We start from the raw sequence: 25,897 nt of genomic DNA, 5'->3' as shown, positions 1-25,897 counted from the left end.
GGGCAGTTTAACCTCTAACGAAGAATTAGTATCGTAAAAAGTTGGAAAAGTCTTTGGTACTACTTATGAAACTTTATTTGAATCGCAAAAGCATCCTCATCCATCACGAGTGGTCACTCAGAGTAATATTTTGTTTCCATGAGATGATGGAAGCCTCCTGCAATGGCACTGTTGATGAAGGCCATGTGATACAGTTAAAAGCTAAGAAGTGCACTTTAAGTTGAGCTTGCTTAACTCTTACAGGAAGTCCTAACAGTGCAGCTAGTGAGCATGTCAACAGATACATCAACATTATTGATAATAATAGATCATATGGTCGAAAGCTCTGGGGAAAGCAAGTGGACCGAGTAATTATTTTTTGTTGCCATTTCCTTCTTGCGGTCTAGTTTAAATGTACTGGCCACAGTATAAACATGTCTTTGCTGATTACCTTGTAAATTATATGCACTTTAGCACAAAAAAAAAATCCACATTAAGATTCAAGTTTCACACTTCGTCACCTCTCAACCACATAATCCATTTTATCGTATTATATATACGAATCAAGAACTAGTTTAATCAATCAATTTTCAAGAAAACATGTCAAATATCCTTGTGTCTTATTAAAGGTGATCATTTCATGCTTTCTTTGTCTTAATAATGTAGGAAATGTAATGTTTTGGGGGGTTTCTATCGATCGCCTTGGTTGTTGGGGGTACTGCAATGGGTATAATGAATAGTTTTCTGATGTTGTATTGATTAACAAGGCAATAAACTAATATGTATAGCACTTCGTAAGATGTTTAACACTATTTAAAATGTTGTGTATTCTGGCAGTGCAATCAGGCAGTCCCACCTGGCTTTAATGTATAATTTAAAGGAATGTTATTCTCGCTTGTGGGACAGAGGCCTGAGTCAGAGTCATCGCAGCCAGCTGGAGGAGAGTTTCACATTCTTAGAGAGGAGTGGACTTCATGCGGTCGACACACAACACCCCGCCACATTCCGGCGCGCGCCTGCACCGTCGTCTCGCTGCGTGCAAAGCATGTGCTCGTGCTGGTGCCTCGAGTTGAACTTCCTCGTCCTGCAGGAGGAGGAGGCGTGACGTCGCTGCCCGCAGAGAGGCCCGCACGGCAGCGGGAAAGAGAGGCAGGGACGCGCCGCGCGGGGGGACAGGACGCTGCTGCAGCCGCAGAGCAGAGACTGCTGCGGGAGACACGGGGCGGAGCAGCAGCCGGGGCACACACACACACACACACACACACACACACACACACACGCTCACACACACACACTAAACACAACAACCACGGCAACTTTGCAGAGACGACAGACGGCCATAATGCGGCACCGCCCGCCGACCCCGGAGCTGATGTGACTGTGCACACCCGGAGCAAGGGAGGAAGCGGCGGACGCCACCACCACCTCTCCCCCGGTTGCCTCGCCTCGTCGCGGTGTGCGCGGCAGGTCGGTCGGTCGGTCGGACTGTCTGGTCTGGTCTGGTCTGGTGGAGGAGGAGTAGGGGGGGGGAGAAGACAGGACATGTCCTCGCTAACCGTAGAGGAGGACCAGAAATGGTTACCGACACACGTCCAGGTGACGGTGCTGAGAGGCAGGGGCTTACGGGGCAAGGGCAAGCACGGCACCAGCGACGTGTACACCATCATCCAGCTGGCGAAGGAGAAATACTCGACCTGCGTGGCGGAGAAGACCACCGAGCCGGAGTGGAGGGAGGAGTGCTCGTTCGAGCTGCAGCCCGGCGTGCTGGAGACCGGCGGCAGGAGCAGCTGTCCGGCCGGGAGCAACGAGCTGGTCCTCATCGCCATGCACCGGGCGCTCATGGGGCTGGACGTGTTCCTCGGACAGGCGGTGATCCAGCTGGACAAGCTCTTCCATGAGACCAGATGCGTGAAAAACGAGTAGGTTCGGCTGTCTATACATGTGCATAGTACATATATACATACCGTGTGTGTGTGTGTGTGTGTGTGTGTGTATGTATGTGTGTGTGTGAGTGAGAGTGTGTCAGCATCAGGGTGATCAAAACCTGCATGCAGCTCGAGCTGCCATTTCCCATGTTCATTGAACTCATCAGGGTGTTTCTAGCATGCTTTGTGTCCTGTGTTTCTTTCTTTTGTTGCTTCACAGTTTTTTTTTTTCTTCTTCTGACATATAAACACAGCTGTCAAGTCTCTGGTGCTGCATCAGGGCCCTGCAGACACACCCTCCTTCCTCCCACATACACAAAACTCTTCTGACCACTATTCACAGGCTCGCCCCTACACCTAAAAAACAAGTCCTTCTAGAAACTTCACTTTCTCCTCCTCCTCCAGGCTCGTCCACATTAGGTGTTTTGTTGTGTTGTTTCCCAATAGCCGAGGCATGACGTAGAGCAGGCCGGGGATTAATGCCTGTCCCAATTCCAGGGATTATCTAACAGATTCATTATCCGAGAGCTCCAAGGTATTTTAAGCATAACATGTTGTTTTTACAACAGCCCAACCAACCCACTGGAGCACGGGATGCAAAGATGCCGATGCAAAGTTTGATGTTGCATCATCTTAAACATTTGCATAATGTTTAAGAAAGTGTTCCACCCCCATATAACTTGAATTAGTGACATAATATGGGATTTTGTTGGAGTTGTATAGAGGTGAAGGGCATACATGTGTCGGTGCAGTAACTGTCCATACAACTTTTTGTTGTAGTTCTCTCTGTGAGGTTCAACACTCCTCATAATTGATTTTCCATACATCCCAGACAACAAGCGTGAACCTGTTGCATTTCAAATGTAGGGTTCATATTGTATGCTTACAAATTAGCAAGAACAAATAGTGTGACTTTAAGCATTTTGCAAGGTAGCAAAGCATTATGATCAATTGAGTCCAGATATTGGACTTTCTGCTCCCTCAATAATTGTTTTTTGTTCCTGTTTCGATGGAGAAAAGATGTAAAAAGAAGACTGCTGGTGTTTTGGACAGCTGAAGCATTTCCTGCCATTTAGATCCTAACAAGATGTGATGGCGCTTTGTTTACATTCTCACAGGCGAAGACAGTTTGTCTTTTTCAAGGCAAATTTGTCACAAGCATCATCATATCGTGACCTAGCAATATGTGCATCACCTGGTGGGTGTATTTGTATAAATGCCAGAGTATTTTCGGTCCAGTATGAATCAGACTTGGTACATGATCCAGGACATCCCCCGTCCCTGAGCACTGAATATTTTAGCTCAATGACAAACACAAATGTTCCTCTTCTTTAGTTTCTGTGTCCTTTTTATGGCAAATGGATTTAAAAAAGATAAATAACTAGCTGCCAAACCAACTGTGCTTTCACTCAGATAGACCTGTGAATATGAGCTGAAAGAGGAACCAGTCTCCTTCGGTTGGAGCTGGTCATTTGAAGGTTAGAGTCAGCCTGTGATGTTGAAGTGTCAGCAGTTTGGTGTCATGGTACATTCAGGGTCTCCATGTGGTATTCAATGAATCTGGGATGGTCAATAGCAACACTTTCCAACAGTCAACGATGCTTTCAAAACATCTAGATTACAACAATATGCATTGTTGTAGAGAAAAGCACTGTATTCTCACAAGTCAGAATCAACTCTGGACATAAATGTGTGAATACATGTTGTAACTGAGCTTGAGGACAATGATCAGACTCAAATGTCTGTGACTTAAAATGTTTTTGAGCCGTAAACAGAAGCAGTATGAAAGGCTGACTTATTGTACACGTGAATGAAATAGCCTACTCTTTAGCCTACTATAGTGAAGCACTTCATACTCATGATGAACAGTTAAAAAAAGTAAAAACTAAAGTGTCAAAATTGATTTAGCAGAACCAAAGACATAAGAAGAGGACGTAGTTGTCATGACGTCATCCATTGGTTTGTGGACTCCTGAATCGAGTTTGGCGTTTTGGCTGTAGGCATCTTGAATTATGGCCGTCGCCATCTTTGTTTTCTGCAACCAGTGAATGGAAGTTACCACATTTGGGCTGCAAAGTTTTCACTGTAATTTGAGCTGTTCACAGTCACACCTTTAAAAGCATAAGCTGTCTTTTTGCTGATTTGTGTTATCTTTAGTCTCTCACGATTCAGTAATAATACCTTCTTTGAGGCTGTTATATTGTTCCAGGTTTTATTTGCATGGTGATAAAACCCTGTATGGAGGGGTGAATGGTGTCAGTAAAATCTGATGATAAAAGTGCCGTCAATTGGCTGCTCAGGTGAGATGGAGGAAAGAAAAAACGCTTTTGAAACTAGCTCAACTGAAACAAAACAACAACAAAAGTCTCTTTCCATACAGATGAGAACATGATTTTCAATTTCACTTTGTGTGGTTTTCAGTGACAGTAGTGTGACATTTAGTATTGCAGCGGTTGAGAGGACTGTGCCAAGACCCCTTCACTTTACAGTTTGTAATATTTATAAAGCCCTTTAGAAGAGGTTGGTGGACGTCACAGTGATGTAGTGCTCTGGGTCGTATATTTCAGCAAATGGAGGAGATACGTCAGGTCGAAAGGCTCTTTTCTTCTGAGCCTCTGACTTGTTTTATTCTCTCTAGGATTCATCCGTTTTCACACAGTGTACTACTGAATCAGCATGTTCCAGTAACAGTCAGTAGAAATGAAGGATGAGGTTTAAATTTAGGCCTGGTGATGTTGGAGAAAATCTGTATTGGGGGGTGAAAGGATGAAGCAAAAGTGATGATTAATCTAGCGATGTAGTGCCAGAGGTGAGGACTTGAGTAGTGACTATGGTCGCCTTTCCAAAACCAGAAATGTGAGAGCGGAAAGTGTCAGGCGGAAGTTAAACGGTGTGTTTATCTCCTCTAATACAGGCCGCAAATGTCACCATGCATGGCTAGCTAGCCTACTACCTACAGTTTTTGTTACCAAGTGTAACTTTAAAGGAGCACATCATTAAATAATTTACGGTTTTAACTTACAGATGAAGTATTTTTCCCATTGTGTGGAAGCTACTCTTCAATGCTATCACAGTTTAAGCTATTGCTAACAACCCTTTCCTTTCTTGTAAGCTAATTAGCCATACAGTGTTATGTTTGAATGACACACGTCATATAAAGTATATATTTAATACTGGGGCTAGTTAACTTTACATTGCAATACAATAAACGTTTCGATACAGTGTTTTTATGTTTTCCACACGATCAACTGGTGAGAATGCAGACTTTTTGTCTTCTAGCAGGATATCATGTATGCAGCCAGCAAACCTGTTTTACAATGTTTAAAAAAAAGTCAGGTTGGAACATAAAAAAGTCTGCTGAATTCACTGTTTTCAACCATGCAATAGAGCTAACATTAGCTTAAGCAGCTAGCTAGCCGCAGCTATGCAAAAGTTCAGTCGGTAAAATAGCGGTCGCTACTGCCAGCGGTACGTTTACTGTAGTAATGGTTCAAATTTGATGTGGGGAACACATTGAGTGGTTTAGGACTTGAAACGCAAAGTATCCCTTTAGTCTAACTTGTGTCCTGCAAAACAAAAACTTTGTCCCACCACTTAGTTGACCAACATACAATTACAATTGTTAATCATTTAAGTAATGGTCCACCTTTTCAAATGTGATGGATTTGCTGCTGCTATGGGTTTTTATGTGCTAGTAAATTTGAATATATTTCAATAAACTTGACTGTTTGTCCAACCAAAAGGCTATTTCATTAAATCATTAAAATAATGATCAAAGGCCTTTCATCAAACACCAAATCAGTAATCTGGATTCTCTTCGTCTACCTCTTTTATAAAAATAGAGAAACTCTCTAAATGACCGGTGTTGAATTAAGACACCGTTCCCAAACTATAACCATGAATGCCTTACTGTCCTAACATGTCATCATTCTTCAGCAATGTCTTTATTAAATGAAGGCAGAGCAGCTGCAACTGAATGAGTGGCATGGGAGGATGCAGTGGCCGTGATGCATTCGCACGATGAACTATCAGTGTAGAGCAGATTCCCGGAAAGGTGGGCGTTGGGTGAATTCCCCTGCAGGGTCTGTCAGGAGGAAGCTGCGGAAACATTGCCAGATCAAAACACAGCGGACAAAAACAAGCAAGCAACCCACGTTGTCAACAAAAAAAAAAAAGATAATTTGCGAAACTATTGCTGAACATTGAACTTGTCGTGCACATTCATTCCTTTTTTTTAATCATGTTTATTCCCAATAGTCATTTTTAAGTTTCAGCTCTTTTTCTTCTTCTGTGGTCCAGGGATTTCTTTATGGGGTCAGTCGGTTGGTTTTTGAAGCGCCGATATTATGATTTCAATGTTATATATTTTACTATTGCTGCTTTTTAATGCCAATGCTGCCTCAGTTTTACTTCGCCTGACATGTTGTTTATCTGAAGGAAGCAAAGCAAGTGAGTGTTACTGAGGCAGGCTGCCTGAGAGCTAAATGTGTGTGTGTGTGTGTGTGCGTGTGCGTGTGCGTGTGCGCGCGCGTATCGTACATCCAGCCAAATCCTCTGTTAAGTGCAGACAGACTTTCAGTAGCTACTGCAGAGACAGAAAATGGTCTAATGTACATTAGAAGTTGCATAACAGGGGGACCAGACAATCCTATATGACACAAATGTACCTCAGCTGGTTGAAAACAAAGCCATTTATTCGATAAACTCAAATATTATATAATAGCAGCATACATTTTAGTCATGTAGAGGCTGTGCAGTCGCATCACAGATCTCCCATCAGCCTTTCTTGCCTCATCGCGGAGATACAGTAAACACATGGAAATGACTGTTCTGGTTGCCAAATAGTGAGCCAGCAGTTTTATAGATCTTGTAGGGAGTTTAAACTGACCAGCTGGACATTTTTTGTACATTTATTTATATCTGTGTGTGTGTGTGTGTGTGTGTGTGTGTGTGTGTGTGTGTGTGTGTGTGTGTGTGTGTGTATATATATATATATATATTTTAAACCAACCTCTCCCCCAAATTTGTTATGTATAGTCAAATAATTTTTTTTTAAATCCCAATTTCTTAGTGTCATTGTAAAAAAGGTGCTTGTTGTCTTTTTATTAATGTCGACATAAGGGAAAATGTAAACTATTCTAATTCACTACATTACTATGAACTTTGCAGACAGAAACATCCACAAATGAACAGGACTCTGACTCTTGTACTGCAGATATTGTCCTTGAACTTCACTTCATTATACAAGACGACCTTGTATAATACCACACAGTCTAGTAGATGAAAGATTGCATTATGTGTTGCAGCTTTTGTAAGCAACAGACAGCAGCAGCCTTGTTATCAGGATGAAGCTGCAACATAAAAATGTGCTACTCAAATATTTGCTCCATAAAAGTGTATTTCTTTCTTGTTGACCTGCCCTCTGAGTCTCCAAAGGGTTGGAAACCTTTGTCTCGTTTTAATTTTTGATAAAACATTTTTATGGTTTAGTATCACTTTGGGCCGGAGGAGGCGGGGCTTTAGGACACAATGCTCGGTTGTGTGGAAGTATTGATAGAGGGAAGTCGGTGGTGAGGTTAGAGCTCATCGCATCCAGATGTGGAATGTGGTCTCGGGGCTCGCGGCCCCGTCTCCAACTTCTGCTGATGAGGCAGGAATCACAGGCCGCATTACCAGCATTACCCACAGTGCTCCTGGCTGGTTTGTTGCCTCATATCAGAGAAAGAGATGCAATGGGAAGCGTGATAATTCAAATGAAGTAGCGCACTCACCTCCCTTGCACCCTCTATAAGTGGTTTGACGCACTAAGCCGATTATCTGCCTCTGTTTTGTCATTCTTTAGGCGTCATTGAGCGTCTTCAGCTGAGCGTGGATTGTAGTTTTTGCGTTGCGCTCAGTCCTGTTGGCCGAATATCCGAATGAATCCAATATTTTAAAAGAACATTTATGTTTATCAACAATCTAATAATTGTGAGTCCCGATTTATTTGGACACATATTTGACCGGCTGTTTAAGAATAGTTTTTTTTAAATATTCAATTTAGTTTCTGTCTTCGCTCTGGAGGAATGCCCAGTGTTTTCACCCACCGCAAGGTCGATGGTTCAATCTATGGAAATGCCTGTTAGTCCATCGCTTTGGTCCAGACTGAAATATGTCAACAACTATTGCAATTTGGTCCACATACCCATGCTGTGCCTAGAGAATGTGAAGGTTTCCTGTCGTCTCCCTTACCGGGTCAAAATGTGTCCGGTTTTTTGTTTTTTAGCCAAAATATCGCAAAACCAGTGACATTTCCCAGCAGGCTCAGCTCTACTTTGTGTTTTGTGCTAAATTAGCAAATGTTTTGGATGCCAACACGCTGAACAAATGCTGAACATATGCTGAACATATGCTGAACAAACGCTGAACAAACACTGAACAAACGCTGAACAAACGCTGAACATACCTATTGACCCAAACCACCCGCTCTTTGTGGGTATTTGTCGTCTTTGTACTTCCTGGTTTATGATCACATACGAATATCTAAAAATGACACAGCGTTCTTCTTTCTGCCCAAGTTCAACCCCACAGAGCCGCAAACATGTTTGTTTTATTTCTAAATGTGACCCGTGTGACCGAGTGGTGAAGATGTTTTCTACATTTGCTCGTGTTTTTCTTCAGTTGCAGTGTCTTCAAGCTCTCTCTGCCGTTGCACAGACTCCTCCGAGAGTAAGAAAAACGTATCTGAGAGTGAAATAACCTTAAATAACAATATGTTTGTTGAGTAAAGGGAGCCTCTAAATCCCACAGTTGACACAGATCCTGCGCCCTTGGCGCCGGTTTTATTTCAGAGAGCCTCTTCAGCGAGGCTCTGATACCACCCAGGCTCCCGGAGCCCCACAGAGACCGAGTACATGCTGGATAAAACAGGTTGATAGCCTACTTGTCTTGTAATTTCAGCCCTGTCCTGCCTTGAAGGGCGGTTTCTGGGGATGGACTTGTACCAGAGAAGAAGCCGAAGCCGAGAATAAGAAGGAGGCCTCGACAAAAAAGAAAATGGGATGGGGTGGAGTGTTGTGATTTCCTGTTTTGGAAGATAGGGAAGCAGATATGCAGTCATGCTCTGCTGCTCTGGAATGGGACTGTTTATGAAAAAAATATAATCTGTGCAGACTCCCACAAAGTCCAAACGGGCAGAACATTTAGGTATAAAGCTGGTGGTGGCACAGAGATGTTCAAACGCTTTTTAGTGGACGATTATATCCAAAAAAAATGATTCACATTGGCCTTGTTGATCTATCCAGGAGTCTGTGTGGAAACTGGGTCCTCTTCAGTAACATGCTGTTCTCAGCTCCAGTACGTGGGCTTCAAAAGTACATTGCTGGGTTTTTTTTGTGTCTGTGTTGCAGTTTTTGCATTTAGGCCTCCTTTTACTTAAGTTTACATTTGTTGTTGTCAGGCTTTCTCGCACGTCACATGACCCACAGGCACAGGTGCATGTACCTGAAATAGGCCTGTAACTTTTTTTTTTTGCGTCGTCTTTGAAAAAACAAAAGATAGTTTTGCGTGATGAAACTCTCTTTTGAAATGTGTTTGGTCAGCACACAGATGTTATCTCCTGATCTTCTAATGTAAACCGAGTCTGCCCGAAAGTCAAATAAATACCACTAATCTAATCACACAAATGCACACAAAGTAGAGGCTACGAGGGGCGTCCTTCATGAACTGTGCCCTAAATTACAATCGCTGCGAGGTGGGTGTAGTAGTAGAAGTGGTAGGTCTGCAAAAGAGGAAACCTATAGCATGCAGGTCCTGTATTTGGAATTTGATCCCCACTTTGGCTGCAGGGAGTTGGTCTGATAGTATTGTTGGCGCATGGATGTGAAACTGGAGTCCACACCTAAAAGGCATGTGAGGTAGAAGCACTGGTTTACAACATTTGAGCCGAAAGCGCTGAAGTCTGTGTCTTGTTGGGATACCTCCAAACATAAAAAAAAAGAGGACACTTTGTTTTCCTTGTAGATTGATAATCCATCAGCAGGATTTGATTGAATGAAATGCTCCAAAGTAAATCAGATTAAACTAATCAAGCCTCTGTTAAATCGAACGCCAACACAAATACCACAGCGTCATGGGAGTGTCACTTGTTCCTCCGGCCTTGAATGAAATGTGGCCGAGTGAACATTTCTCATGTGGCACATTTCCATTGCTGTGTATTTACGTGAGATGCAATGTATTGTTGTTCCTCCGGAGCTGTAAAGAGCATCTGCATTCCTCTCTCTCTCCTGCGCTCGGGGCTCCGCCTCCTTGTTATTTGTGGCTCTCGGACTGTTTTGTTCTGGAAGGAGTTTGTCTGCTAATTGTTTTCACTGGCATTCATCTTGGGTGTTACCTTGTTTTCAGGGCTCAACCTGAGGTCCGTGGCAGGATGATGACGACGACGATGATGATTATTACATAACAGTCTGTGCTCAGAGTTTTAGGTGCGTGTTTTTGTACTGCGGCCTACATTACACCAATGTTTTTGTTTTTTTTGCGACAGAAGGGAACTCTTTTCCTACACTCGTGTTCATAGAGGCACTGGGTTCAGAGGCCTGTGATGCTAATGGCCTTTATAAAAATATTAGGCAGTCGGTCATGTTCTGAACTTCTAATGGATCGTTTTTTCACACAACCTTTTCTGAAGTATTTACTGACAATTTTTGCATCCATTTAACATTTTCAGTAATGTTTTTTTTCATGATCTGTAAATTAGAGGACAGGTACAGACGTTCATTATGACGACAGGATGAACCTAATGACCTTGATCCTAATGTTGTACCCGGTTCAGGTGTCCAACAGTCTTCTATTGGCAGTATGATCCCTCAGCCTCGTGTGTAACTTCAGATGAATGCCGACATAGCGTAACATGCTAATGTTATGTCGTTGGTAATATGCTAAACAACAAATCTTGGCATGTGATGTTGAGCTAACAGCGTGACTCCTATGTAACGTGCTTGACATACATTTGGTATTCATTATTTTAAGCAAAACGGTAGAGGATAGATTTTAGCATGACATTGATCAAAACGAATAACAGCAGCTGTACATGTTTTTCCTTCTAAATCCCAACTTTGTTTAAACCAAAAGATCCACACTCTAAGTTCAGTGGCAGACCGTCTCCAGCCTTTTTTTAGACGTGTTTGGGTCGTGCCTCGTGTTCATTTTCTGCCTCGCTGAGTTTCTGCAGAGTCACACTGAAGGTTTAGAAAGAGGAAATCTTTTTTATTTGAAGGGGGGGGGGAGTCTCCTTCCTCCCTCAGATGTACCTACAATCAGTTTGTGTTGCTTCAGTCTTGTTTTCTTTCATGTCTCGTATTTAAATTCCAAACCTCATTTCTTCTGACTTTTCTTCAGTCGCACACTTGACTTTCCGGCTCATGACATTTAGGTTTCCTTGTTGCCTCAACAGAGTGATGCTTTCAGTCGTTTAAGAAGCAGGATCTAGATTACTTTTCCTCCTTTCACTCCTTTGACGTCCTGTTTTATGTTTGTGCATTCGTTCTGATATCACCCGTTTATCAGTATTTCACAACCACTTCAAGTGATTACAAAGTCAGCTACATCTAATTGCATTTAATTCAGTTAAAGATACGTTTAAAACCAAAACAACACAAAAAATATGTATGTATATAATTGATTTGCGCTCAGTAAATATGTCAGCATTTGCACACTAAAGCATGTAGCAGGGCTTAAAAGAAACTCTTCAATTGGGAGCTCAGATATGCGGTTTACCTGTGGAACTTTGTAGAATTGTACTCTTTCAGAAAAGTATTGCGATATCGGGGCGGGTTAGTGTCGCTCAACCTCAAGGAGCTTATTCATGAACAATAGAGAACTGTGGTGTGAGGTGAAAATAGCCCCGCGGCACAGGAAGTGAAACGTATCGGGCCCAGTGTTTTTCAGTCTTCTCTGATAACTTCACGCCGGCAGCCGCCAAGTGTCAACAACACATGTCAACAGGGGGAATTCTTCTCAGTCATATTATCTTTTTCAAACGGGTCGCGACAGAGCAGATGAGACTTTCCCATGAGTCACGGTGCGGGGAACGCGTTGGCGGCGTTTCGCCCACCGGCACGCAGCGTTTCCAAGAAATGTGACCGGAAAAAGGAGCAACCTGTTTTTCAGTCATATTTATCTAGGACAGTCACTGTTGAATGATACTTTTTGCTTCATTGTTCTTGCTTCATAACGAGGCTGCTGACAAAAAACAAGAAGCCTCCCCGAGGTATTGTGGGTTGGTGGGTTGTCGGCCTTGTGGTGTTAATAGGACAAAGACACACTCTCACCCTGTGTGAGGACAGATTAGCTCCATTTATCATTCACATTATTTGCTCACTCAACGCTGAACTAATGACTGAGTGAAGTGTTTTTGTCAGTACTTCTAACAACTAGTTTGCAAATTGTGATTTTTTTTTTTACTTTTTGTAATTTAATACTTTTTCGCACCCTGTGAACCCTAATTCACACTTTTTTTTGTTTTAATAACTGAGGAATTTAATGTGCTAGTCTGTTTTTTTTCTATTATAGAGCTGTGAAGTGGGCGGGACCGACAAACAGGGTCTCACACCGCACACTCTTTTCTTTATATATATCATTGTGAATGACTGTGAATGAAAAGGGTGGCAAGAGAGAAGAAGACACGCAGTAAAGGTCCGGCGGTCAGACTTGAAACCAGGTCGCCACGAAAGGACTCGCTGTACCGAGCAAGCTAGAGGTCACCTCTGACTAGTTTCCACTAGTGATCAATTACTAGTGATCAATTTGTGACTGTTTTGGATTCATTCATAAACCATTTTAGCCAGAAAAGAATGAAAAACGTCCATCACTGAGCCCAAGATGGTAGTTTTATATGATACGATCTGTCCAACAGTTCAAAAAGCAAAGACATTAAAATAAAAACAATGATATTAAATGTAATAACGCAGCAAATATATAATATTTCAGAAGCGAGAACCGCCAACCGTTCTGCATTTCTTTTGATAAATTACCTCCACATTTAATTGATTTTCTGTCGACCAACTAATTGACTAAAATGACAAATGGTGTTACTGCTGAGCGTGTTTCCTGTTCATCTCATGAGTAATCTCCTCTCTGTCGCAGGTGGTACAAGCTCAACTCCAAGTCGGGCAAGAAGGAGAAGGAGCGAGGAGACATTCAGGTCACGGTCCAGTTCACACGCAACAACCTGACAGCCAGCATGTACGACCTCGTCATGAAGGACAAGGGCGCCTCCACCTTCGGCAAGCTCAAAGACCGCATCAAGGGCAAGAGGAGATCCGTCGAGGAGGACTCGGCGTCGGCCGTCCTGCCGAGCGGTTACGGCTCCCTGAACCGGATACGGCAGCGGCTGCCGAGCGACGGAGGCGGCGAGGAGGACTACGAGGACGACGAGGGGGGCGAGGCCCGGCGGAGCAAGATGAGGACCTTCTTCCTCAGAGGGAAGCTGAGGAAGTCGTCGGACACTCGCTCCAGCACGTCGCTGGGCTCGGAGAGCAGCGAGTCGTCACGGGGTGGGAGCCTGAGCCCCACGGCCGGCATCAGCGTGGTGGTCTCCGACCTCTCCAACTCGCCCAGCAACAGCAGCAACCTGACGGCCGACAACAGCCCAGGTGAGGATGACCGGCAGAGAGACGCCACCTGGATACTGACTGAGCGTTACCCCCACTACATAGTCCACCGTCGTCCTTTCTTTTCTTCTTATTCAACGCTTCAGGTTCCCCTCTTGAAAGGCACCCAGTTTTTTGATCAATTAAGTAATCGTAAGTCAATAAGATGTCAAATAATTGTGAAAAATTGCCCATTAATACTTTCTACACTCCAGTGTGACTCCTTAAAGGTCTCGTCCAGAACTCAAGGATATTCAGGTTGTGATGATATATGAGGAGGAAAAGCAACAAATCGTTTAATTTCCGAGCCTTTAATCAGAAGATATTTGACATTTATGCCACTAATCTTAATGAAAAATGTTCAAAGAGAGACATTTTTTGTTTGTTTAAATAATTATTTTTCTGTCAATTGATGAATAGCTGCAGGGCAATTTCTGTGGAATTGATCAAATATTTAAAAGAAAACCCACTTCCCTTAACAACTCGTTCCCTCTCGTTCACGCAGTGTGTGAGAACCGTGTAAGTGGTTTAAGAGATTAGTTTTTTGTTCTCGTTTCTGAAACTGCTTGTCACTTCATGTCTAAAAAGGAAGCTCCGCTTTTGAGTAAATGAAAGGACGACTGTGAAACTGAATGTTTTTTTTTTAGTGTATGTGCAACAGGAGTGGCGATTACAAAACAGAAGGATGCTACAAATACTTTTTTCTTTAATTATCTTTATATAGATTAATGGAAGGGTTATGCTGCCACATTTCTCTGTTACCAGATAAAACATACTATATACTTACTATATATTAAATTATAGTACAACTGAAGACTGCAGGCATTTTATTTTTTAAAAGGATTTAAAAACACTCATAATTTCTGCTTGATTTTGAACACTTAAATAAACATAATGATGTACCGAAACCCAACAGTGTTGCTATAATCAGCTAACTTACTGTTGTTAATAATGAGCCTGCAAACCATTAATTAACTACAAGTGAAAATCCCACATGAGAAGCTGCTGTATTGCATGTATATTTATGAAGGCAGGTGCTCCCCTGAGTGTCATCTCCATCCTTAAAACAGCAGTGGAGAGATGCTGCACTGTGAAGCTCAGAGCAGCCGTTTGCATCATACCAGAAACCAATTATTCAGACACCTATGAGCATGTCCGCTCGTGATATTGAGGCTTTGCATGAAGTTACCTACAATTGTGAGATGTTAACGTCACATTTCTCACGCTGCGTCTTTGCCTCTCCGCTCTGGTGTTTGCAGAGCACACGTCGCCCAAGTCGTCGTCTCTCATATGCGAGTTTGGTGACGACGACGACGACGAGGGCGAGATCACCATCGCAGTGCCTCAGCCCACCGTGTGCGTCAACGGAAGCCATGCTTACGGCGTCCAGCCCCTGGACCCGGGCTCAGGAAAACCCGCCGACTCTTTAGGCCTGGGGCCGCTGCAGAAGTCTTTGCCTCTCTCCGTGTCTCTGCAGAACCTCAGGCCTTCCACGGACCTCCTCAAGGGCCCCGTCGGAGACGGGCGCCGCTGGTCTTTTGACAAGCCCTGCGAGGAGGAGAAGGCAGCCATAGCGGCAGCCCTGGAGCAAAGCGGCCCCATGCTGGGCGACGAGGAGGAGCAGTCGGGACGGGCGGCTCCGCCCCGATCCGCCTCCTCCTCCTCCTCCACGGTGGAGTCGGAGAGCCAGGGGAAGAAGCAGAGGAGAGACTTGTCTTCCCAGGGGAGGAGCGAGTCTGCGGGCAGAGGGCGGAGTCAGCCCAAGGATGAGTCTGAACAAGCCCCCGAGGAGAAACACAAGGGATGGTTCGGATCAAAGGACTCGCACAACAAACCCAGGTGAGATGCACACTGTGATTAACACGCACTGATGAAGAATCATCTTTTCAATATAAAGATAGATTGAATTAGCAGACAAGTAGCTGTACCGTGTGGATTTCCCCCACCCAGTGAAGTGACACTGAGGTGTTTTATTGCAGGGGACTTCTTCAACTTTGGTTTAATTTGGCAAAAACTGGAGCATAAGTGAAAGTATTTAATGTAGGCCAATAGTTTAGCAGCAGTAAACTAAACTAGATTTATACATTTTTGCTTGTTATTATCAACTTAGATAACTTAACTGTGTATCATGATGTCTCTGTTTATGATTTTATTGAAAGATCAAGGTTGAGGAAGCTTCGCTGGCTGTTTCCCTCTGTTTCCAGTCTTTATGCTAAGCTAACGGCCTCCTGGCTCCAGCTGTTTAGCGCACAGATGTGAGAGCGGTATCAATCTACTCTTTGCTCTCTCCAAAGATAAACCTGTCTCCCAAACTGTTGCGCTATTCCTTTAAAGGGTAATATTTACTGTTCTATTGGTCCCATAATAGCTATCTGTTTTCAGTTTCAAGTAAAGAAATATCCAATAAAACGCATAGAAGGTAAAATTGCAGTAAACACAAAAGTTTCAAAATCTAGAGCAGCTACATCGCAGCAGTTGTTTACTTTCAACTTCCTGTGCACCAGCATGACTGCTGGAAGTCGCCTCCAGCTCTGCACACATCCCTCCTCGGCTCCTGGGCTCAGTCTCTGGTTACAGCAGGTATCTGCAATGCAGATGGAGGAGGGGAGCTGCTGTGGTGAAATTAGCTCCATCCAGCTGAAGCCTTGGTTGCGTGGTTCAGTGAGGATGTCAGTTGCATTGGAAAGATGATGATGCGTGCAGGAACAATATTTGTTCTCTTACAGAATGTGTCTGTGTGTGTGTGTTGTTTCGTCAATGCGTGTGTGGGCTAGAAAGAGGGGAGGCAAGAAAACCCCAGCTAATTTAATTTCCACTTCTAAGACGAGCACATTCTTTGGTGGGTAATTTATCCGGAGGGTGTCGCCTGCTGTACTGTCTCTTGTGCTGCTCACTGACGTGTTGAGTGCATCACTCCTGCAGTTTGTCTTATATAAGACGTCATCTTTAATTCAAGTCTATAGGGAAACCTTTAACGGCTTATTTAAATATTTCATCCATTAACCTGAGCAGGACCAAAGAACTGCAGGTGTCGTAATGTTCAGAGAACCAACACTGAGCGTAAACACAATATTTGCCCGATAAGCGCCTGCTGATTGAAGCGAGGTCAGCTATTCTGGACCATAGTACGCTCAATACCTCGCTGCCAGCTCTGTAACTATACGTTTTCACAACCTACACACCCACATGCCTTTATATCCTTGGGGAAAGTTGCCAAGTTGGCACCAGCAGCACTAAGTAATCATCACACCTTGCAGCATTAACTTTTTCTCGCAAAATATTACATCATGGGCCAATGAAAACTCACAAGAGGCACAGCGATGGGTGTTCTGAATGTGGACCGGTGCTGGTTTCTGTTTAGTTTCATTGATTTAAAATTTAAAACCAAAGATATGCAATGTTGCATTGTTAAAGTTTGCACAATAGTTGTGGTTAATGTGAAGAAGTTTCATGGATTTTTTTAAACAATTGTTCTGATGGCAAGATTTAGTTTAAATAGAAACTCCTCATGAAAATAGTTTAGGTTTATTACAGCTCATTCCTCTCAGCAACAACCTGAACATGTTTGATACATAGAGGCTTTAAATTTGCATAGCTCAATATCTTATACCAACAAAATGACAATCTGTAATGTGAAGCGGGTCATAAGTTCCCTGTAGACTCTACGGGGCGCTTTAGTGTCTTTCAGCTCATAGTTTTGGTTTTCCAGCTTGCATATTTACTATTAGTTCGGTCTCTCTGCTGTCCTCAAAGGTAGCTGTTTTCAGTGAAAAGCACCAAACAGCAGACAGACGCAGTTCAAGACTAGCTGGTGACCTTGTGGAGCATTTAACTCCGGGTGTTTCCCTCAATAGTTGAAAAATGGAGCTAAAAACAAGTGAGTGTTGGACCCTGAGTGTCTGCTGGACGTTCACATCGGCGACTCTTTTCTATCATGTTCACTGCAAAAGGTGATGAAAAGCCCAAGTTGTGTTTGCAGCTTCTTGCGCTGCCCTCAAGTGGCCAAAAAAAGCTGCAGCTTTAAAGGTGTTTTCCAGAAGGACGAAGCGACAGAAGTGGCATGTCATGAATTAAAGTGTGGGTTCAAAGGAAAGTTGAACGCACAACGTGAACAAATAGTGTGAAACACAAGCGAGTCTGTGAACATGTATGATTTAGGATGTGACTTGAGACAGAGAAACCTCCTGCAGGCCGGGGGTGGAGCTGTGTGAACTATCCACGCTAATCAACAGGACTGTGTGCCCTTTCCTTTCACAGCCTGGTGATGTCACCTAAACTAGAGCCCAGCACTGACCCCCACCCACCACCCAGTCACCACCCCCCGGGTTCCCTTGTAGATCCCACCCCTCTGGGTTCCCCGCTGCATCACACTAACCCTTTCTCCCACTCACAGCCCACACCGCCTCCCATATCCCCCTGCAACCCTTTCTTCTCTCTCGTCCAGCACAACCCTTTCTACGACGACGCGCTAACCGCTCAACCCCTAAAATCTTCGCTGCCTCCTCTGCCCTATCTTTCCAGTTCCCGGCCCCCCATAGCTCAACTTTATCCGCAGGCGGGTAACCCCACCCCAACTCACGCCGAACCGCTCGCCGGTACAGTTGCAAAGGGCGAAGCGATGGTTAAAACCAGGGAACGACCTCTTCCCCCAGCTCCCGTGGAAGGGGAGAAACCTTTACGCATGAAGTTGCCCGACCCTTTTATGTGTGCCGGGGAGCTGGACGGGGACTCTGAGTGGGACGAATCCTTTGAAGCGTTTGCAGCTGGTAGGCTGCAGTCTCCTGAGGATCTGACCATAGACTGCAAAACGCAGCCAAGCACACTGGGCAACCATCCGGTGGAACACGGCAATGACAAAGCAGCATCGTTACCCAGGATAGATCCGAACACTAATGCGAACGACGCACCACGTCGTCAACCTTGCTCGGGATTTGCATCCGATGCACAAAAGGCTGTCAGCCAGGCAACCGGCGCATGTCATCTCGACACATTTGCACAATTCCTCGAGACGATCCCGGAGCATGCAAGCTTTGAGAGTGACAACGTCGCTGCGAGTGACTCGCCAAAACTGGACGCTTGCGCTGAAACTAATCAAGCTAAAGGTGCTACTAACGCAAACGATTTAACCGACACTAATATGCATCAGACCTCCTGTCACTCCTCGTTCGTAAAGCTCAACAGCAGCTCCCCGGATCCCGGTTCTTCGGGTATCGGCAGTTCAGAAGCAGAAGAGGATTTCCTCTCCTGTCTCTCGTCTTATTCAGACAAATTATCTGCATCCTCCTCCGAGGAAGCTGAGGCACAGAACTTTGAAAGCAACATCCTCGCCTTTGAGAAATCATTTGATTCACTGGTTGTAAAGCAAGCAAAGCCCTCAGAACCGGAAGATGACATTACTGACAGGTCCACTGATCTGTCTTTAGTCGATGTAACTCGGCACACTGATGTTCAGCACGGTGACGAAGAGGCAGATTTCAGAGCTTTAGAGAAGTCTCTGGCACCGCAGTCACATCAGCCTCCTGTGATCAATACAAGTGAGGATGCTGTTACTCAGTCACCAAGCCTTTTAACCGCTGACTTGTTTCCAGAACTACAGACAAAATTCAAAGAATCTTTACAGTGTGACAATGAAAATGGAGAGAAATTTCCAGGTGAATTTCTACAGGATTTCTCGACAGTGACAAATGATTCCTCTGCATCTGTAAGCAGCACTACGGATGTAATGACTTCTTCGACTCCAGAGGATAAAGTCCACTCCACACGCCCGTCACTACACATCATCACCTCCTCCCCCGATGGGAGGCGGAGGTCGTCGGACTCGCCCATTGCGAGCACTAGTTTAGGAGAACAGGATGCAAGCCAGAGTTCCCCGGTACCATTCGGGCTTTTTGCCAAGTTCCTCAACACCAGCAACATTGCAAACGGTAACGGCCAAGACTTTGACACCCGGGAGTCCGATCAGAGCACCAGCAGCCTTTTCCAAAGCCTTTATGTCAGCACCGACTCGCAGGGTTATCAAACCTGCGGGTCTCACCCGGCGTCCAAGTGCTCCAGCGGCTCGGAGCCAAACGAGACGCTGCACTCTGCGAACTCCACGCTCTGCGGCGAGCTAAACGACACGCGTACGACCGCCGATGCTGCTTTGGGTCGAGAAGATTCCGTCGATGCGTTCAAGAAGCCGCGTGACGAAGAAGTCAACCAGACCGACCAATCTGGAGGATCCATCAGTGGCGCTGAGGACAAGACGGCCACTTTTGAACCAAGTTTCGTGATGGAGGATGACTTCGGTTTACTCCCCGAGGCGTCGACGGACTCTTACGTGAGTTGCGATCTGAGGAAGCTCTCCGAGGGAGGTGTAGAAAGTCAGAACAGTGTCTTAGGTGACGTGTTGTCGACGCACCATGAGGCACAAAGTGCTACGCTTCACCGCTCCCAGTCTGAAGGCACTCTTACTTCTGCCTTTGACGAACTCCTCCTTCTGCCCTCCTTTGGGAGCGATCCTGGTGCCATACAGGAGTTCTCTTCCGCTCGGCCTGGCCCTCACCTCCCCTCTCTGACCTCCTTTGCTCCCAGTCTAACTCCTCAAAGTAGTAGCTCCCCTGTCGCGCTCTGTTCCCTCCCTCCTCTTGCCAACGCTTCGGCGAGGTCACCGCCCAGCACGGCGCGAGCTGCAGCGCCAAAGCCATTGCTTCAGGAAACGCCGCCTCCACAGCAGCAGCAGCAGCAGGCAGCCAATCAGCAGAACAGGTGAGGTCGCACATGCTCAGTGCTCGGTTGGAAAAAAAAAAAGGTGGAGTGGAAGCATTTTTTTCTGCACTTCCAGAAATTTCTGTCCTGTCGTCTCTTCAGTTTCCCTCTGCCACTCTGCTTCCGCCTGCTTTTCTTCTGTGCCGCAGACTCTCGAGGGATTCTCCTTTTGTGGTGTGACCTGCTCTTTTTCATCACTTTAAGACACACACACACACACATGCAGTACATACTGGTGTTAACAGGACTCCTGTGCAGGTGTCTTGTGTGTGTGTCCTGGCTCGGTGGTAACAGGAAAGGAAACAGAGCCTCAGGCCAATTAGCAGTTATTATTTTGCCCTGAATCCTACCACACACCCCCTCCCTCCCAACACACACACGCACACACACTCACTCGCTCACTAACGCCCCCTCCCAACAGGGCCAACTAGTGTTCTCACACAACCACACTGTTTGCCAAATCTTAACCAGAAATCAGGCAAAGAAGGTGTTGTTGTGTCACTGATAGCATTTCCTTTCCACCTCAGGGTAATAACACATTTAACACAATTCTACATGTTTGATTGCACCAACGCATGCAATTAAGTCTTTCAATTTTCACCATTATTTCCTTTTAATGAGGGCTCTTACACATTGTCTAACCTCCTTTTACTCTTTCTGGGGATTTAAAAAAGGTTGATCCGTCGCATACAGCTCTGCCTGGAGGCCCAATCTGTTGTGCTCTAATAATGGCTAAACCTACTTTACCTGGGCTAAAGAAAGACAAATGTGAGATCGGGGTCGGTATGAGTGCAAGTCACTGCAGTCAGTAGTTAAGTGGTCTAATAGATGATAGATTTCCTTGTGAAATGTAGGTCACCGACACAGGAAACTGTCTTTCCTGTGTTATTGTAGATTTTTAGTCTGAGAAAATACTTGAAGTTGACCTGAACAAAGAGCTGAACAAAGAGCTGGTTGTTTGTCAGGAAAACTGTCAAGCAGGCAAATACATTTTATTTAATTAAATAATGAGTTAATTAATGAGAGTGAAACAGTGGGTGAACATTTTTTTTTATTTTATTTTTTAAATGCATCTGTTTGTCTGTCGGGAATCTACGGGGGGGTGTTGTGTGTGATTTTTCAGAATAAAAGCTCACTTTTTAAGCTTGTGAACCCTAGAAAATAAAGTAGTGTCTGATTATGACCCCCACCACATGTTTTAGGCTTCAACCATTTGAACTAAAAATAATCTATTTAATGACAACATTTAAAATGAATTAGTTAGTTTAGTACTAAGTATTATATTGTGTATTAATTAAAACAATCTACCCACTTCTTCTACCCACAGTCACAACACATGTTTAGTTTTAGTTCAGCTAAAACTATGAAATTGACAATTTAAAAGATTTCACTCTGAAATTCACACACTGCAGAAATTCCTGACTTCCCTTCTGGTACTTACAAAATACAAACATGAACGGAAGGGAAGAAAATTGTGACTTCAAATCCTACTTGGCAGAAAGATAGTTGGCTTTTCTCAGCATGAAGAGTTTTGGACCTCCAGTACGACAGCCAGACGCCATTACATCACCAGAAAGGCTTCTGTGTAAAAGCGGAGCGGGCATACCTGACGGCGTGCTCCGTGTGCTGCTTGTTGTCGTCCCCTCCAGCCCCCACCCAGTGAAGCCCCTGACCACTGCCATACTGGCTGAGGAGAAGCGGACTGAGGGCCGGTCAGTGCTGGCCACCGGCCTGGAGAAGCTCAAGTCCACCATCCACCCGGGGAGGAGCAGCCAGCTCAGCGAGCAGGAGACGGAGAGGAAGAAGGTACACGATGTTGTTGTATTAATAAAAGGAAAAATACTGCCCTTCAGAGGCAAACAACAGGAACTATGTGTTTGTGCTTTGAGATTTAATGATCATGACTTGTGTTTGGATTTATATAACATTTCAACAAGCACTATTTATATATAATTAAAATTCTTTAAGCTCTTTTCTTATAAATAATCATAAAACTTAAACCCAATAGCCTGTTGTTGCTGGCAAATTAAAAGTTTGTTATTAGCGTTCTTCCCTCAGTAATGCAGTGAGTCACTACATTAAATATAACCTATGAGACTTTGTTCAATGTTGTGAATCCAGCAAGTGATTTGTAAAACAAGGAAACAATTGTGTATTAAAACACTGCATCTTGGGTAGGATGATATTATTATTTTATTAAATTCACATAAACAATTATAGATGACACAGATCTGTTTTAAATACTTAAACAAGGCAGAGATGGCCTCAAGGTCAGAGAAGTCAGAAAGGTCAACGGTCACGTTTCTCCTCTCTAAGTAAATGTAGGTTAAACATTTTTTTAGCACAATGGCTAAACAGACAAAATCAATGCAATCAACAGGGAACTCGATGAAAAGACATGCCGCTGTTCTTATCTTGGTGACACTTTCACTCCTCTTCCTGTCTGTCTGCCTTTAGTCCGTGACAGAGGGAGCGGGTTCGTACTACCACCTGAACCACCGCGAACTGGTCGCCCTGCTGGTGCAGCGGGAGGACGACCTGGCGAGGCAGAAGGCGGAGTTTGAGCGTCAGAAACTTATGCTGGCTAAGCGGGAGGTGGAGCTGCGGAAGCTGAAGCCGCAGGTCAAAGACCTGGAGGACTACATTGACACGTTGCTGGTGCGCATTATGGAGCAGAAGCCCACTCTCCTGCAAGTGCGCACCAAGTTAAAGTGATGGGGAGAGAGAGAGAGAGAGAGAGAGAGAGAGAGGGTTTCTCAGCTCTGTTCACTCCGTCCTCCACAACAGCTCTTTAGTCTTTTCACTGCTATGCTGTCCTTTTTGATACAAATATTTTGTCGGCACCGCAAAAGATATCGAGGCGATGTGTTCCAGCCGGCATGCTTAAACTGCGCTGAAAAAAGCGCGACCTCGTTGAAAGGCTTTGGTTTTCGGGGCGGTTCTGAATGTAGTGGGTCCTCAGGTTGTTTTCAGGTTTTTACACAGCCAGTTGGTTTTGAGACGCTTCCATTTATGGGTGCTGATTGTCTGAACAGTGATTCCTCCTTTTCACCTCACCTCACTTCTATCACCTTATCACAGGAGAGAGAAAAATGCTAGAGTTTCAGTCCACAACACTGAATATCCAACTAACCCCTCGCACCGTTTTTTCAAAAGTGTTGCAGTTCTGTAGGGAAACGAGAGCGAGCGGCTTGGAGGCCCACTCCGGTGGTTTTGCATGTTTCAGACCATTAACTACAAATTGCATACTTTAAATCAATGCAGGACATTTTCTGCAGCATACATCAGGTTTTAGATTGATTTTATACCTTCGAGGCAGCCTTTGGTTTAGCTTAAATTTCCTGAAACTCAACTTCCAGGGACTCGAAACCTGCTCAAGCCTGAAAATCAGTGAACAGCTGCTTTTATTTCATAGTTGTGTTATGAAGGTAGCAATGCGGATGGGTTCAGTTACGAGACAACCCCGCACTTTTGTTATTTTCAATTAATCTGCAGAACAATTTCTTGATTAATCATTTGGTTTACAACAGGATCAGAGTGCAAGGCGACGTGTTCGGATTTCCTGTTTTGTCAGACCAACAGTTCAAAATCCAACATCTTAGTGCATGTGTACCCTCAAAGCCAGGCTAACTGTTCCCCCCTGTTTTCAGTCCTAATGCTAAGCTAAGCTAATCACCTCACGGCTCATGATCCATACTCGGAGTACAGATTTGAGAGTCGTATCGATCTTCTCGTCTCGATGTCCGCCAGAAAGTGAAAAACTGCAAAAATGTTCCTGAAATGAAATGAAACCAATGGCTGCTTGCGAGGAAAGAAATGAATCAATAATCTCCAAGTATGCTTTGGAGAATAGTCTCGTGGTTTTATACCATATACAATATTTAGTTAATGAGGAAAATTCATGCCAAACTACCTACAGAAATAACTTCTAGTTCAGTACTTTAATGACGTACATCTCAGTGATTTGCACCGCTTCCTCCTCGTGGTGTTTCTGTTGTTTTGGATTGACACTCTACAAATGTTCCCAAAATGAATATCGAGTGCTCTGACTTGTTTTTTTGAAGCTACAAACCAAATGAGTGGTGCGAGAGCTCAGCCTTGTCGCGTGCACATTACTGGGAACTGGTTGTAGCTTCTGAATGTTCAAAAGTGTTCTTAGCCAGCAAGTGAATGGTTTTTCTTTAGTATGCACAATATGTGCCGTTTTATCTTTTGCTTGCTCCTTCCCTTATTTTCTTCTTTCTGTTATTTGGGCATGTCTTGAAATTACCCATGATGCTCAGCCACTTAAGCTAACTGATTCTTGTATGGGTATGTGTTATCAGGTGAAGACAGGATCACTCGGTATCAAGATCAGCCATCACAGCTCCTCTGATCTCATGCTTCTGCCTTCGTACACGTGTGTGTGAGTGTGTGTGTGTGCTATCAACACAGCGCCACTGCTGACAAAACGCCTGTTAACGTGACGCTTTTTGACTCCCTTCTCTCGGTGTCTGTGTGTCACATCCGCTTCTGCTCAAGCACGCATATCGCTACAGCTTTCAGGTGTTACAAAGGGATGTATACCGCATTTTACTGCATACATAATGCCGTGTTGAAATGCCAAATGCTGCCTTATTTTTGTTTTGTTTTGACGTTTGTCAAGAAATCTAGCACTTACTTTTACTTGTTGGGGCTGGAGGCAGGTTTTGAAGAAGAAAAGCCATCTGCTCACTGAGAGTTCACTTTTTCTTTTTTCTTTTTTTTTTACCTCTTCTGATGCTTTGTTTTGATATTGTTTAGGTCACTGCACAAAACTGAATTGTATGTGTGTGAATAGAAAATGAGCAGTAACAGTGATTTCCTGTGAAATGCCAAAAAAAAAAAAAAAGCCTTGAAACTTAACCTATGGAGCAGATCGTTACACCATAAAGTATTCTGATATGATGCCACTTTTAACAGCGTTTGTGGATGTTCTTGCACTACTTAATCGTCAGAACATTTTTTCATGTACCTGTCTGTTGATATTGGTATAGTTAAATCTACTTTACACAGTACTGCACTTTCTAATCGCTCTGTGATTTAAGCACTTAGCCTACTTTGACACCACAGCGATGGTCCGCCAGTGAGCTTGAAGCACACAAAACCATCCTATCATCTCTGTTCCGCATTGCGATCGCAATATCAAGTGCGTAGATGACTGTAGAGACATTTTAAATGTGACTCGGCACTCCTCTTCCATGTCTTCCATTTTCACTTGATTTCAAACCGTTTGTATTTCGTCCTTGAGTATGTCGCCGGTGGAATGTGCTTAAGGAAGTATGTGAGATTGGAAAGTTTACAATTCGTGATGCAATTCTGTTTCACAAATTTTGTATATTTAATAAAGAATATTTTGTGTTTCTTGCTCACCGTATGTTTGGTTGTAAATCTTTCTTTGAGGTGCTTTCTTCACAGGGGTGATTCTTTGTTTGAAAGACACTGAACTAGTTCCAAGGTACCAAAACGCCTATGTTTGTTCAGCTCTTTTTCCCTTCTTTGTATTAGCAAATATAGATGTACAGATGTTTCAAATGTAATTTATAATTATCTTACTTAATTTTGTTTTTTACATCCTAACAGAAACATATTTGATAATGT

General features: G+C 44.1%; 1 protein-coding gene across 1 annotated transcript; it reads left to right on the top strand.

Annotated features, from left to right (window-relative positions):
- Positions 1-1,100: 1,100 nt before the first annotated feature.
- On the top strand, positions 1,101-25,673 carry rab11fip5a (RAB11 family interacting protein 5a (class I)). Its single transcript, XM_068580237.1, has 6 exons — positions 1,101-1,898; positions 13,026-13,534; positions 14,791-15,370; positions 17,789-20,278; positions 21,928-22,084; positions 22,736-25,673. The coding sequence occupies exons 1-6, from the start codon at positions 1,522-1,524 to the stop codon at positions 22,991-22,993; spliced, it is 4,371 nt and encodes a 1,456-aa protein (XP_068436338.1). The 5' UTR covers positions 1,101-1,521; the 3' UTR covers positions 22,994-25,673.
- The last annotated feature ends 224 nt before the right edge of the window (positions 25,674-25,897 follow it).

The sequence above is a fragment of the Clinocottus analis genome, unplaced genomic scaffold (assembly GCF_023055335.1).
Source record: "Clinocottus analis isolate CAN_PGR_092001 unplaced genomic scaffold, fCliAna1.0.p SCAF_17, whole genome shotgun sequence".
NCBI lineage: Eukaryota > Metazoa > Chordata > Actinopteri > Perciformes > Cottidae > Clinocottus > Clinocottus analis.
Note: the sequence above shows the minus strand (reverse complement) of the source record. Positions and strands in the feature narration are given on the sequence as shown.

What these genes read in the sequence shown, in the direction of transcription:
- rab11fip5a (XM_068580237.1), top strand. Translation starts at nt 1,522, where the DNA reads ATGTCCTCGCTAACCGTAGAGGAGGACCAGAAATGGTTACCGACACAC. An exon ending in GACTCGCACAACAAACCCAG is followed by an intron (nt 15,371 to 17,788) that starts GTGAGATGCACA and finishes TTCCTTTCACAG; the next exon opens with CCTGGTGATGTCACCTAAAC. An exon ending in GCAGCCAATCAGCAGAACAG is followed by an intron (nt 20,279 to 21,927) that starts GTGAGGTCGCAC and finishes CGTCCCCTCCAG; the next exon opens with CCCCCACCCAGTGAAGCCCC.